At 45.5% G+C, this 15,725-nt stretch overlaps 1 protein-coding gene across 2 annotated transcripts in view; it reads left to right on the top strand.

Annotated features, from left to right (window-relative positions):
• The window catches only part of PRKCG (protein kinase C gamma), a 1,134,441-nt gene that overhangs the window by 1,100,054 nt on the left and 18,662 nt on the right, over nt 1-15,725 (top strand). For both annotated transcript variants that reach the window (XM_085616481.1, XM_085616482.1), the window contains 3 exons: nt 4,827-4,907; nt 6,483-6,590; nt 9,041-9,181. In XM_085616481.1, the coding sequence (XP_085472607.1) occupies nt 4,827-4,907; nt 6,483-6,590; nt 9,041-9,181 (330 nt within the window). The remainder of the gene's footprint in view (nt 1-4,826; nt 4,908-6,482; nt 6,591-9,040; nt 9,182-15,725) is intronic.

The following is a 15,725-nucleotide window of genomic DNA, read 5'->3' on the forward strand; positions in this document are numbered from 1 at the left end:
TTAGGCCCAGAACTCTGTCCTGGGGTGAATGTATGACATTGTTCTGCATTCTGTCCATCAAATGTTGTTTTTGCATTTGTCACCCTCAGTGGGACGGGTATGCCCAGACGTGGGTCCCGTGCTCTCCATGCCACTGGAATCAAGCTATCCTGGTTGAAGAGGGGTAAAACTCGGAAACCGGTCCTAGGATGCTTGTTTCCAGTCCAGGCACGACCTGGCTTGGCAGTTCGGCTGGACTGTTCCCATGAGGCACAGGGTCAAGACTGATTTGCATATGGCTGGGTTCAAACTGGAATGGCATGGCGAGCAAAAAAACTATGTATTTAGGCCAAGATCTCTGTACTGGGGTGAATGTATGACATTGTTCTGCATTCTGTCCATCAACTGTTGTTTTTGCATCTGTCACCCCGAGTGGGACTGGTATGCCCAGACGTGGGTCCCCTGCTCTCCATGCCACTGGAATCAAGCTATCCTGGATGAAGAGGGGTGAAACCCCGAAACCGGTCCTAGGATGCTTGTTTCCAGTCCAGGGAGGACCTGGCTTGGCAGTTCAGCCTGGACTTTTCCCATGAGGCACAGGGTCAAGGCTGATTTGCATATGGCTGGGTCCAAACTGGAATGGCATGGTGAGCAAAAAAAGATGGATTTAGGCCCAGATCTCTGAACTGGGCTGAATGTATGACATTGTCATGCATTCTGTCCGTCGTTGTTTTTGCATTAGTCAATTTCAACAGCTTAAATACACATATTGTCAAAAACTGTACAACTGCACTCTTATATATTGCCAGAAATACATATTTTTCCTTTTTCTGTCCCCCTATATACACTCAATCTACTCAATCTCACCTACACACGTCACACATACCACATACAGGCTTTTCCACTAACATACAATAAAATGTAGTTGCATATTTGTAAACAGAACAGGAATGGGCACCACGCAGAAGAATCAATCTCATAGAGCTCTTAAGATAGTTTCAATATAACTTAATGTGCTGAGGACCATTGCAATCGCTGTTTTGATGTATAACATAAATCCAATCAAGCGTTCAGTTATGTACATTGATTTTTGTGCAATAAGATATAGACAACATAATCTAATGTTGTAGTACTAATATTTTTGATCAGCCATGAGGCGACACACGTTTCAATGTGGGCCACAGAAGTGGCAACACCTTCGTCAGGGCTCTCTGAATTAATGATCTATAATTTGATATAGGGTAGACAAAATGAGGGGGACGAGGACATGGATTTGCAGGTCCCAACACAAGCTTGTCTAATTCCTAACAAGAGAGTTGATAGAAGGAGACACTGATGCTATGGTCACTGCTCATGTGAAATGAGCAGCTTATCGCTGTCCTCAAGTGAAAGTACTGTATCTTGCTCTGTATAATACAAATACAATAGGAGTTACATGGTCAAAGTCCATGAATGTTCTGAACATCTCAAATGCCCGGTGAGAATAAATTTAGGTAGGATCTTGATGGGACAATAGCGTGAATATTCAAATTCCAAGCTCAATTAAAGGTTTAAGCGAGCCGATTTTTCCCTCAATCAGCAAAGAGTGGTCTCCGCTTTGGGCAAGCAAGAGCAAAAGGCTCTTGCTTGCTCAAAGCAGACCACTGTTTGCTATGGCATGACAGTAGCACCGCCATAGCAAACTGTAATATCCCGGGGGTGGGCACCCGGGACATTGCTGGAGCCAGCCCTGGGGGGTGGCGGTCCCCAGAGCCATGTATAACTCCAGGAGGGAGGGCCGCATGGCCCCTCCTCCTTCCTTGAGTAGGGGCCTGCCCAGGGGAGGTGCCGGTCCTTGTGAGCGAGAACAGCCCTGGAGGGGGGCCGCACGGTCCTTCTCCCATTTCTTTAAAATCCAGTTTTGCCCCGGGATTTGGGGCTCCCCGTGGCCGGGGACCACCACATCCCTGGCCCCCCACATGAAAATGTAAAAGCCCTGGGAGGTGGCTGTCCCTGTAGCTGCAGGGGGCTGTGCGGGCCCGCACCTCTTTCATTATGTTTGCCCAGGGAGGTAGCGGCACCCAGGGCATGTGGGGTGTCGCATAGGCACCCTCCTCATTACTACATAAACTACCCCCAGGACCTGGCCCACCAGGGGCCTTTATTTAACAAAGCGTGGGAGACCACGGTTCATTTAAAAAAAAAAAAAATATTCGTCTGGTGTTGCGGTTCCAGCCCAACTCCCACCCATTTAAAAAAAATGCTTTTTGACCCTGGGGGGTCCCTGTGGGACCCCCCCCCCCCTTCTAGAGGCCTAGGGGGTCAGGGGGTTTCTACCCTGCCCCCTTTTCTTTTTCTCTACCTTTTTTCTTAAGACTCGGTTTCACCCAGTCACATAGAGGGCTGCAAAACTCGCTGGTTTGAAGTGTTGACAGCCAATCAGCTCTCAGGCACGATATCGGGAAAGGTTTCAGATCCACCATGGCCCCAGTTGAATATCTGAGAAATATTTCAATTTCTCAGCAACTACTGAACAGATTTACACCAAGAGATACCTTTTTGCCAAATTTGGTGTAATTCCATTCAGCAGTTCGAGCTGTAGCCATGTTTAAAGTTTCCTATGGAAATTAACAGGGAGAAAAAGCTTTTTGAGGGCCCCCCTTTTTCTTGGGCCCTGCTTGACGGATCAGCACGAAATTTTGAAGACAGCAGCTGAAGTGTGTGGAGTATTAGTTTTGAAAATTCACGAGGATTCGTCAAACGACGCCAAAGTTATTGGCAAATGAAAAAACACTCTTCCTATGGAAACTAGGTCCTAACTATAACTACCTAATGTAAATGACCAGGTCCATGGATGCGGTAATTACCTGGTCTGGGGTGAACAGACTGCATCAGTGTTGGTCTGTAGGAGCATGAGTCAAAAGATTGGTGCAGAAATGTAGATGAGTTACAACAGCTGCAGTGTCAGTCACTGGGCAATGGGGATAATTACCCCATCCGTGGACCTTGTCATTTACATCTTTAATACCACGGAGCCTTTTTCCTTATTGCCTTCTCATTAATCCCACAGAAATCCAACCTCTGGTGGATCTTTCGAATGAAGCACTCCTCAGGCTTCTGATTGTCATCCCAGACTGGTAGGTCTTCACCACCACTGGTCAATTACCTTTCGACATGTAACACACCATACTCATGGTTCATTTGTCTCATAGGCTATCCTCCCTGTCCTGAAGAAGACCCGCTCTGACTCCACTTGAATCATGCACCTTTTGGGTCGAAATGTCTATGTGCCTACACAATCATTCCTCTGCTCTCTCCACTCCACTTGAAAAGCAGAACCTTGTTCGGATTGGAGATTCAAGCATATAGGGATTGATGTCTATTGAATGAACATTTTTATATACTTTTTTAACAGCACTGTATATATGTATTCACTCAAAGCACCTTGTCACTTCTTGATCACCTTATCACAGATTAGCTTATCTTGCAGCGTTTTTTTAATAACGTTTTATTTTCTGTGACAGCTGGACTATGTTATCACCAAAGCATATTGTAAGGAAAATGAATTAATTTACAAATACAATTCTTGTTGATTACATCAATTTAGGTGTGTTCTTTTTCCTTTGTGTACGTATGTTTATGACCTAGCTAAAGTAATTAACCTCCTCCCGACAGAACCTACCTTACCTTAGATTACAGATACCCAGGTTCTGATGGTCACTGGGTAACCCCATTATAATTAATGTTAGTTAAAAGATAGACTTACAGAAGACTTACAGACATGTTTTTTTTAATTACAACTTTATTAAACCTTTTTATAATAATCAATATTATTACACATTATTTTGTGTAAATTACTGAAATATATATTAATTAGAAATGTTGGTGATTTTTGGAAAAAGATCATAGACCTGTTTTATATATATTGATATGCTCACCCTTTAATAAAGTCAATAGGCCCTCTTTTTATATTTTGATATTGCGTTTCTTTAATAATGTCAGTAAGTCTCCCTTTGTGCGCCCAGGGCCTGCATGACCAACTGCACGCTAAGCATGCCATAAGGCCGTGTTCTGTGGAAGGTAGGGCGCTAGTAGGGGTTTGGGTGCAGGACCTCACACAGACCAGGCCTTGCTCCCAACCCCACATCGCGTATGACCGAAGGCTGAGCAGTAAGTAGTAGGGCTCTTGCAGGTGGTTGGACGCAGGGCATGGTAGTGTGTGGCATGGGGTTGCTTGCCTGTAAGGGTATGAATGCAGGGACTGGCCTCAGGACAGGCCCTGCAGCCAACCCCATACCTCACACGGCGAAGGTTGGTTGGTTGGTTACCAATGGGGGTTGGTCACAGACCCAGCATGGCGGGTATTTGCCTTTCAACAGCACACTGGAATTGGTGGTTGGCATAGCTCTTAGCAGGCCCTAGGTAACGAGGCTGACTTTCTACCCAGTTGACCTTAAAGTCGGCGTTCCTTTCCTAGAGGCACTTGTAGGCTCATACTTTAATGGATGAAGTGAAACTACTAGTCGCGCATAATTTCTCCCATTGCATCCTGGTAGATGCAGTTCATAGTGTTTTTGAATAACTCACAAGTAGAATACCGTTTGCCACCAGTTTTGCAGATGGCTGAAAAAAAACAAGACTGTCTGAAAGTTGTACCTTATTTAGTTAGGACTCCGTATTTATAGTGTGGGACTGAGAGGTAAAAAGATTGACCTTAGGTGATGATAGCCACCAGAGGGCGAAGTAGTAGAGAGGTGTATCTCCGTTTATGATTCATTCTGCTCTCAGTCCAAAGTCGGTCCAAGCTGAGGGTCCTGCTTCTTGAGTTCTGGAGTTTGCACTGATGAAATCTCTCTCTCTCTCGCCAGATCATTGCCTACCAGCCCTATGGGAAGTCAGTTGACTGGTGGTCCTTTGGAGTTTTACTCTATGAAATGTTGGCCGGACAGGTAAGCAGGGGCACTATTGAGTCCCCATGTCTAGGCTCCTTGACCTGGTAGTATTGATGAGGAGTGTAACCATGACAACAGCAAACTCACGCAACATAAATCCGCAAATAGATGAACAAAATGTTTGATGATGCTAATGTTGTTTCTAGTACACTGTGCAGGACCTCAACATCTCTAAACCCTCTGGAAACTTGTACATAGTAGGTTAATCTTCATTTTCATAGTTAATCTCTAGAGGCTACATGGAAACCATTTAGAATAATGAATGATGAAAAAGCAAAGAATAAAACAAGATCAGAATAATGTAACAAACACATGTAGTACACCGTGGACTGAGTAGTCAATTTGATGTTGATTTCTGTGTGTGCCTTTGAAGGTTGAGACTAGTGCACTATCTTTGAATATTTGCTGGATGTTGGTGGCAGCCATGATGAAGTCTATTAATAGTGAGTCACTCAGAGGATCATAATGGTGGTGGTAGCTGTATGTATGAATCAAGTCATTAGTTCACAATAGTGAGGGTTCGGTCCTTCGTGTATTGCAATTTAGACTCTGGTGGTGGTCGTTGTGAATTCTGACACTCATGCAGTCTAGTATTGATCCTCTCGCTAGTGCACTATAATATGATTTTACATGTTGAATTTGGTTGTTAGTTTGAATCCTGTTACCTGTGGACTAAAGCATTGTGGCCTCTCTGGCTCTGCCTGTAATTATAAATCAAGACAATAGTGCACTGTTGTGTGTACCCTGGCACTGTTGTGCAATAGTGAGAATCCTCACATTATTTCAGTGCAGTAGGATACATGACACAGATTCATGCACTGTAGTGTGAATCTTGACATTAGTGCAGTGCAGTGTAGTGTGGTTCCTGGAGCTGTAGTGTAGATTCTGATTTGAGTGTGGTGGCTGACACTAATGCACTGTAGTGTGGACCCAGACATTAGTACACTGCTGTGTGGTTACTTGAGCTGTAGTGTAGATCCTGATTTGAGTGTGGTGGCTGACATTACTGCACTGTAGTGTGGACCCAGACATTAGTACACTGTAGTGTGGTTCCTGGAGCTGGAGTGTATATCCTGATTTGAGTGTAGTGGCTGACACTAATGCACTGTAGTGTGGTCCCAGACATTAGTACACTGTAGTGTGGTTCCTGGAGCTGTAGCGTAGATCCTTATTTGAGTGTGGTGGCTGACACTAATGCACTGTAGTGTGGACCCAGACATTAGTACACTGTAGTGTGGTTCCTGGAGCTGTAGTGTAGATCCTGATTTGAGTGTGGTGGCTGACACTAATGCACTGTAGTGTGGACCCAGACATTAGTACACTGTAGTATGGTTCCTGGAGCTGTAGTGTAGATCCTGATTTGAGTGTGGTGGCTGACACTATTGCACTGTAGTGTGGATCTACTGCAGTGTAATGGTTTACCGATAGGCCAACCCATGCACACCAGTTCCACGGGCAGAGGTACACCTTAAAACCTACAAAGGTAGCGATGGCCATGAATGGCACAATGCTGTCTCGTTGTTGCATAGTTCGGATTTTTATTTTCATTTTGTTCCATCTTCTTCGGGGCAGCCTCCTTTTGATGGCGAGGATGAGGACGAACTTTTCCAGTCCATCATGGAGCAGACAGTGTCTTATCCCAAGTCTCTGTCAAGGGAAGCTGTCTCCATCTGCAAAGGGGTAGGTCAAGGGGATGTTCATGTTGTATATATTTGCTCCTGGCCACTTTTGCGGTTTTTGTTGTTGTACCTATTGGTGTCCATCCTTAAACAGTTGGCTTACTCCCCACGCAGTAACTGGCTCTTTTGCATGTCCTTGAACTGTGAAGATTGCAGCTCTGAGTTGCTAATCACATTAAGCAAAGGCGGACAAATCTTCTCATATGAATTTACAGCCATCTTGGAGAAGGAGATGAAGCCGCGACTTTCTCTTTGTTTGCATTTGTTGAGTGAGAGAATGACCACTAGGGGCACAATCTGTGAATTGTGCAGCAGGATTATTGTTGAGAAGTAGACTCTGTTCCAAGGCAGGATGTCCTACCCTTTTGTGTCACCTGCTGACACCTTCCTTGCTTGGATCCCATTCCTACTTGACCAATGCCGCTCTCTGCCTGGTTCGGCATTCCCATAATACCACCAGGCCCCTTCCCTCCTCTCCTGTCCTACTCCTTTGGCAACTCCCATAAAGGCCCCGCTCTCCAGACCATCCCACCATTCACCATGGTATGTGGTTTGATTGTGAGTGGAAAGCAATTTCTGAGACAAGGACAACAGACAGCTTGAGTGGTGTAAGAAACACACTCTGTTCAAGATAGTATTGTAATTTGGGTGGGTGCTGTGTGTTCATTAGAACTCCTCACTCCCCCTCCCGCCTATCACAGACAATTGACTTTCAGCCTTCTAAGGTAGGCTTATGTTTTCCCATTGGCCCTTGAGCTGTAACCAATATCCCCTCTTGCATTCTCTCTGTACCACCCCACCCCAACCCCCAGATTGCCAGGACACCCCCAGATAGACTGAGATTTCACCCCAACCTTCCTAGGTCATGAATTGCTCTCCACATTCCATTGACCACCAGTGGCATACCTTCCACAGTCACTGCAGAACTCTAGACCAAGCTTTCCAATGCTCCATCGGCTACTGGTAATGTCTCCATTTATTATCTATTGTGCTGTCACCTATGGACTTACATCTCTTAGATTTACACCTCTTAGGAATTCCTTCCCCCAGTTATCCGTAGCATGCCTCAATCCCCATGATCTGCTACTGCATCCAAGGCCAGCCTCCCAAAACTCCATGTCTGACTTATGTTTGGGTGAATGTACCTCCCAGAGACTGGTTCATTCTAATTTACCAATAATCCATATGATACTTCAGATGTCGACTTTTAGATGTACATCGATTACTATGACTGGCCATTACCTGTGCAATCAGGAAGCTGCATACAGCTGCCTGTGCTGTAAATGTTCTGTGAGGGAGGGAGGAAAGCTTGCAGTCCTGATGGTCATGCTGTACCTGTTCTGTAGTGATGGAAGTGATACTTGTATTGTGGCAGCCATATTGTACATTCCCTGCCAGGGAGGGGAGTTTGTTCTTCGCCTGCCACACACTACCCGTTCTGTACTTAAGCTGCTACACTTTGTGTGGCCTGTCATGAAGGGAAGCTTACGCTACTAATGTATGTGTTGTACCTGTTATGTATGAACAGGAAGACTGCAATGCTGCTGTCACGCAGTACTTATTCCTGTGAGGGAATGAAGCTTGCACTGCTAATGCCCATGTGGCATCTGTACTCTAAGTTTTACTGATGAATGAGAAATCCTTCACAGTACGGTAGGATCAAAGCTGTTGACACTACTAATGCTTGTTCAGGGCTGTGAAAGTAGGGTAGGAGATTTTACAACAGTCCGGACTCTCTGAAAGTTCTGGACAGACACCCACATGCATGACAGGTGAATCGCTCTGTCCCAGCCCTGCAGCCACTTGAAGGTGCTGTTCTATTGCCAAATCCAGTGCCTCATGCCTACCCTATATACCTCTCAGGCTTTCAGTGCCATGATTTTCACATAGCTCATTGACAATGACTAGTGCTCAGCGCTGCCATTGTCCATTAACAGACATGTTGTTCCATTTTCAACACTCCCAATTTAATGCACATGCACCTCAATGCATACATCATCATTTCTGCTGCAGCATTCCTGAGACTCGTCCACAGCTCTGAGTGCACCTCATTCGAGACCTTTCCCACCTGCTTAGGATGAGTTACTTGGCCCATATACTGCTTTGCTAGTGGACCAAAATCCAGAGATGCAGCATTCTCTCTGATGCTGGCTTTGTGTACTCCAATTAGATCTAACTGGAGGAACCAGTTGAATTGGCTAAAGATTCCCTATAGCAGTCCTTATGCTGACTACAGATTCTCATTAGCATTATTCAAATTGGCTGTACCCTGCCTTCATGGTTGTAAATGGCTCAACATTAGTTTACAGTTAACCCCCATGCAATACCATTTTGAGGCATATGTATTTGCAGTTAATTATGTGCAGTTACAGTGATGACCACAGTAGGCTGTGTTTTGACATCTCACCCTCTGCCTCTCTTCTACTCTCCTACATTTGCCCTTCCTTACAGCTCCTAACCAAGCATCCACTGAAGCGCCTTGGATCAGGATGTGAGGGGGAAAGGGACATCCGTGACCATGCCTTCTTCCGCTGGATCGAGTGGGATCGTCTAGAGCGCCTGGAGATCCAACCCCCTTTCAAACCACGCCCGGTGAGTTTCAAACCATATCTTCCTCTCCTCTGGCCATGTGCCTGAGAGGAGACTGGTGAAGGTGTGGCACTGATGGTGAGCCTTGGTGCCCAAAGAGGTAACATACACACACTCTTCAACAAGCTAATCAGAGACAAGGATTTGCATAAAAGTTCATAAACCATCCTTTGGGAATTCATTTTCTATGTTTTGTTTGTTTTTCCTTTTGCGTTAATGTAGTTTTCAAAAATCCATTTGTTTTGTAATTTTTTTGTTTGGGTTGTTTCTATTTCTATTATGTTATATAGGCAGCTTTGTAGAGCGCACTATCACCCAGAAGGGTATCCTGTTGCTGAGCAGGTGTGAGTCTAGCCAAACTCATGGCCTAGAGGCACAATTTGAAGGTGCAGGTCTTCAGCTTCTTGCGGAATTCAAGAAGGGAGGATTAGGAGTCTCCTACATGTAGTGGTAGGTTGTTCCATGCTTTAGTAGCGATGTAAGAAAAACGTTAACACCAGATCTGGTTTTCCGTATGGCTGGGGTGGTTGCAAGCAGAAGTCTGGATGAGCGCAAGTGTCTGGAAGGATTGTGGAAGCAAATGTGATTGTTGAGTTACGCTGGGCTTGTGTTATGTAGTGACTTAAAACTGTGGGTGACAAGATTGAATTGTGCTTGTTTGTTTATGTTAGTTTGTTACTTCTTCATGTGCTGTGTGATGTGAGTGTGGTATGGAAGAGTAAGAGTGATTCTGGCCACCGAGTTCTGAATGATCTACAGCCTTCTAGTGAGTTTTGTGTTGATCCTGGTCTTCCCACAGTCCAGGGGGCTTGTGACACGACTATGAGTGATGGTTTTCCGGATTCCAGTTGATAGCCATTCGAAAATCTTCATCAACATCTTCAAGGTATAGGACATGAAGTAGTGACGACATTAACATGGGCTGTCATATCGAGTTTGCTGTCGATAAGGATCCTAAAGTTCTTGACATGGGTCGTTGGATGGGTGTCAGTCATAGCAGTGTTTAGTTTGTATAAGAAGGAGTGTCGGTTCCCGAAGCTCTGCTCAGAAGATGGCAGATGGTGTATGTTAGAAATGGGGGTCTCTAGTTGGTAGAGGTAGGTACCTTTGTCCAAGTACGGACCCTTCTTCCTAGTCAGGGTAAGGGAGATACACTTCTAAAATAACAACTGCTCACCCCCTTGGTAGCTTGGCACAAGCAGACAGGCCTCTCTCAGAGGCAGTGTCTAAAGCATTTGTGAACACATACAGTAATACAGTGAAAACGCTACAAATGGACACCACACCTGTTTAGAAAAATAAGTAATCCTTATCTATACCAATCTAGACCAAAAACGACAAAACAATCCACAATCCAGTAATAATAATATATGACTTTCCAATGGTAGAAATAGTTAAGTTCGAAGCAAATTGCAGATGTGACACTTTCACACAAAGGACCTTGGAAGTGTTGCGCACATAAACAAAAAGGGTCACAGGGAAGGTGATGCATCGGTTTCTTACACTCAAGGGAGGTGATGCGTTGGTTCCTTGCTCCGGAGGAGGTGATGCATCGGTTCCTTACTGCTGTGCAGGGGAGGTGATACATCGGTTCCTTACTGCGTGGGGAGGTGATGCGTCTGTTTCTTACTGAGTCCCCCAACAATAGGACAGACCTGGCACCTCGATGCGACGATCTGGGACGATGCGTGGATTCTTGCAGCTGTACATCAGGGCTTGCATCAGAATCGGTGCGATGATCTCGGACTTCGGAGACCAGTGCACTCGATGCGGTGTGCAGTGATTTCTTGAGCCGCGAGCAGGCGATGCGTCGGTTTCTTTGGCGATGCAGCGGAAACAGGTATGGATGCGTCACGCTTCTCGTCTTTGCATTGCTTTTCCAGCTCCCACAGCCAGAACAACCTCCAGAGGCCCAGAACAGCTATAGGCACCTCTTGGCAGGTCAGAACTCCCAGCAAGAAAGTTCAGTGGAGCTGTTGAAGTCTTGGTGTCCCAGAGACTTAAGAACAGGAGGCAAACTCTTCATCAAGCCCTTGAAGATCTTCCTCAAGCAGGGGACACAGCAAAGTCCTTTTCTCTTTCCTTGGCAGGAAGTAGCCACTGCAGGCCAACTCCAGACAGCAAACAGCACGGGAGCAGTATTTCTCCTCAGTTTCTCCAGTTCTTCTCCTTGGCAAAGTCTTTTCTATCCCTGAGACTTCCAACAGGAGGCAAGCTCTACTTCAAGCCCTTGGAGAACAGCAGGATGATGAAAGCACAGTCCAGTCCTTTCTCTACCTAAGACAGAGCAACCATTGCAGGTCAACCCCAACAGCACACAGCACAGGGGCAGTATTCTTCCTCCAGATTTCCTGGTCCTTCTTCCTGGCAGGTTCCTTAGTTCAGCAGTGATCTAAAGTTCAGGGGTCTGGGCCCCACTTCTTATAGCACAAATTCCTTTGTTCTCTGATGGCAGAGCAGCTCTTTGCCCAGCCAAAACCAGTTCTGTCTTCTCTGTTGCAGCTGCCTGGCAGGAGGTGTGTTAAATGGTAGCGGCAGTTTCAGTCGATAACCTTTCAAGTATTTGCCCGGCGGTAATCGCCTCTCATACCACTCGATAATTTACCAATGAAAGAGGCAGGCGCCGGAGACTGGAAGGCAGGAAACAAAGTTTTATTCCGTCGGAGCAGAACACATCAGATCAGACAGCAAGGTATCGTCACGAGGTGCTCTAACTGCATCTCTGAGACCTGGTCTCTTATACACAGGTTTATTGCTTTATTACACATAGTACATTCTTGAGATTCCCTTGATGCATGAGGGAATATCCCCTGAAGCCCCGGCTCAGATCCGTTCCCACAAATAGCTACAGTAGAAGTTCCCACCCCACCCACAGTAGGAGATGGCTATCGCGCAGCAGGGTATTCCGCCAATTCCCGGGGGTGTGTGCAACCGGCCGGGCCTCAGGGGGTAGGGGCTTTGATCCACTGTAATCCCTTTGATGTGGGGTGTTTCCCTTACAGTAGGGGTAATAAACTGTATCCGCAGGGCTAGGTGATGGCCTGGGACCAGTTCGGACAATGGGGCGCAGAGGAAGGGGGTTATCAAAGGAGAGGCATGACCATGTATGGGATGTCGGTCGGATGTGGTTCCGTAGCAGGGTCGTGCTGAAGGAGAGGGTTTATGGCCCGTGTATGAGAGAGCGGGGGTGGCCGGCGCGCGGGGGATGTTCGCAGCGCCAGGGGAAAGCGCTGGCGATCGAGAATGAGCGGGGAGAGAGTGGGGTGCCTAAAATGGCAGCCGTGCATTCGCTGTGCGTGGCGCTGGGGAGAGGCAAGATGGCGCAGATAATGTTCAGTTTGCAAACTAAATTTCCACAGGTGGAGACAGCATTGTCCCAGGCAGACCAGGCCCATTCAGGTGTGAAATAAATCTCCTCCCCCCTACTCTAAATGCAGCCCAGGTCTATTTATCCCAGCCGTGACTCATCTAGGAAAGGCATGATATGCATCTAGCTACTAATGACCGACAACAGAACTCTCAGATTTTCCTGGGGGACTTCAACCTAAACTGGAACGACCTTGATGACCCAGAGGTAAATAGCCTCAAAGCATTCCTATCCGACCTTAACCTGTCCCAAATTTGTGATAATCCCACCCATGAAAAAGGTTCAACCTTGGATCTAGTAATTTCCAAAATGGACTCCACCCAGTTGGAATCGATCCTCCCCTGTGACTGGTCTGACCATCACATCATCACTTTCCATATCAATGAAGCTATTGAACCACTCTCTATACAACCCACAAGATCAAAACTCTGGAAGAGAAATCTAAATAACGTAAATCCTGTCTCACTCGTAACCGCCTGTCCAACCCTCTTGTCTCCACCTGATTGATTAGAGCATGTTCATGATCTGACTAATCACTACTTCCACGCTATGAACTTGGCACTAGGCAAACTAGCTCCCCTACAATTGAAAAGTGTCACCTCTAAATTAATAAACCCCCTGGTATGATAGTAGGCTAAATGAAGACAGAAGATCACTTAGAGCAATTGAACGACAATGGAGAGCTGCACCATCCTCCGACCACCTCAAACTACTAAGAAGCAAGAGAAACTCCTATTACAGACGATCAGATGATCGAAAGTTGACTTTATTAGCAAACAATTAGACCAGGCCAAGAATCGTCCCAAAAGATTATTCGAAATAATCAAATCTCAATCTAAGGGCTTCGCCCACTCCCCCAAATCGATTGAGAAACACTCCCCAATTGCGAAGAATTTGCCTCCTTTTTAACAACCAAGACCAACAACATAAAGATTGAACTCCTTAACGATCCACTATCCCATACTGACCCACCCATGCCCACCTCATTGACATCAATGACAACCTTGCTTACTTGTCCCGCAAAGCATGAATTAAAAAACAATGCCTCCTGGATCGCCTTCAACCTCTACAGTGAAGAAAATATCCTAAAAACACTCACGTCTCTGAATCCCTCCAATCACTTTATTGACCCTCTCCCTGCAACCCAGCTAAAAGACTTCATTTCAATGTTAGTGCCCCTTTGGACTATGATCATAAACCCTTCCCTTCTCCAAGGAGCCGTTCCAGATATCCTCAAAGCTGGACAGGTTTCCCCCATACTAAAGAAACCCTCGGCGGACCTGTCTGACCTGAATAACCACTGCCCTATATCCAACATCCCTACTCTGGCCAAACTATTAGAAAAGTGTGTCCACAATTAGCTTAGTAACCACATAGAACACTTCAACCTGCTTGATAAATTCCAATCTGGTTTTCGGTCCGGGCACAGCACCGAATCAGCCATGACCCATATTATAGATGACGCATTTCAAATATTGGACGAAAACAAAGCTTGTTTGCTAATCCTCCTGGACCTATCCTCAGCCTTTGATACCGTCAAACACAAAAACCTACTAGACCTCCTGAAGCTTAGAATGGGACTATCTGGAACAGTTCTAAATTGGTTTACTTCCTTCCTCCAAAACAGAACACAAAAAATCAAGATCAATCAATCTCTATCCAAGCCCACCCCTGTCACTCTAGGAGTACCCCAGGGTTCTTCCCTCTCTCCGACACTCTTCAGTCTGTTTATGGAACCACTCACCGTGCTTCTCAACTCCACAAATGTCCAATATCACATGTACGCAGACGACACACAACTCTACATTAAGGTCCACTCACTGGAAGACATCAAGTCCCTTAACTCAACGTTACAGAAAACACAAACCTGGCTCACCAAAAACCACTTAAAGATAAACACCCTCAAAACAGAATTCCTCCTAATCGCCCCCCAGCCAAACAAACACCATCCACGAGTGGATGAAGCATCTAACTGCACTCGACGGCCAACCTCGAATTATAGACTCTGTGAAATGACTAGGAATAACTTTGGATAATAAGCTTAATAAGCAGAATCACTTCAGCGCAGCATCGAAAGGAGCACATTTCCAAATGACTACGCTGAGAAGATTGAAACCCTTCATTCCCGCAAATGACTTTGAACAGGCAGTTCAGACTCTTGTAATTCCCAGAGTGGACTATGGGAGTGTCGCTCTCTACGGCCTTCCCAGATCTACTACAGACCCTCTTAGAGCCTCAATCAACGCAGCCGCCAGACTCATTACAGGCTCCAAAAGAAATTTTCACATCTCCCCTGACCTTCATGCCCTCAAATGGCTACATTTCGAAGCCAGAATCCATTTGAAAATTGCCTGCATGACACACAAGGCACTGCACCACAAAACCCCAAGATATCTAGCGGATAAATTGGTACCATTGGGTGGTATCAGAACTACCAGGAGTTCCGATAACCTTCTATTGAAACCACAACGATTTTCCAAGAAGAAAACATATAACCGTAGCTTCTCAAGAATGGCCCCCAGGATTTGAAACGTCTTGCCTCCTGACACAAGACTGAAACCATCCACAACATTTAAAAAAAAAAAAGTGAAAGCCATCGTTTTGGCCAAATTCATCTGAACTATTTTGAATTCATGTATATATGTGTTTATTTATATTTGATACCATTTATGTATCTATCTAACTCACAGTGTTTACGCCTATATCTACCACCTATATCTGCCTTGTAAAGCACTCTGATACCCGCAAGGGTCTTGTTCGCGCTATACAAAACACTCAAAATAAATAAATAAAAACCCCTCGGTGGCTGTATGAGAGAATGCACCTCCCCAGCCCCTGTCACTCCAAAGCCAGTTAGTCAATATGCAAACAAGCAGAGGCACACAGGATAGCTAAGCAAGAAAATACTTACTTTCTACAAGTGGTATTTTCAAATACACAATATAAAAATCATCTTTACTAAAAGATGCATTTTTATATTCTGAGTTCAGGCCTGCTAAACTCCATCTTTCTATCTTGGCCCAATGCGAAGTTATTTTTTAAGATGTTATAAATAAACTCCTATTCTACCCTATGGGACAGATAGACTTTCAATAGTGAAAGCCTAAATTGGCAGTATGTCACTATCAGGACATGCCACACACATCAGGGCATGTCCTACCTTTCACATACACTGCACCC

The sequence above is a fragment of the Triturus cristatus genome, chromosome 7 (assembly GCF_964204655.1).
Source record: "Triturus cristatus chromosome 7, aTriCri1.1, whole genome shotgun sequence".
Classification (NCBI taxonomy): Eukaryota; Metazoa; Chordata; class Amphibia; order Caudata; family Salamandridae; genus Triturus; species Triturus cristatus.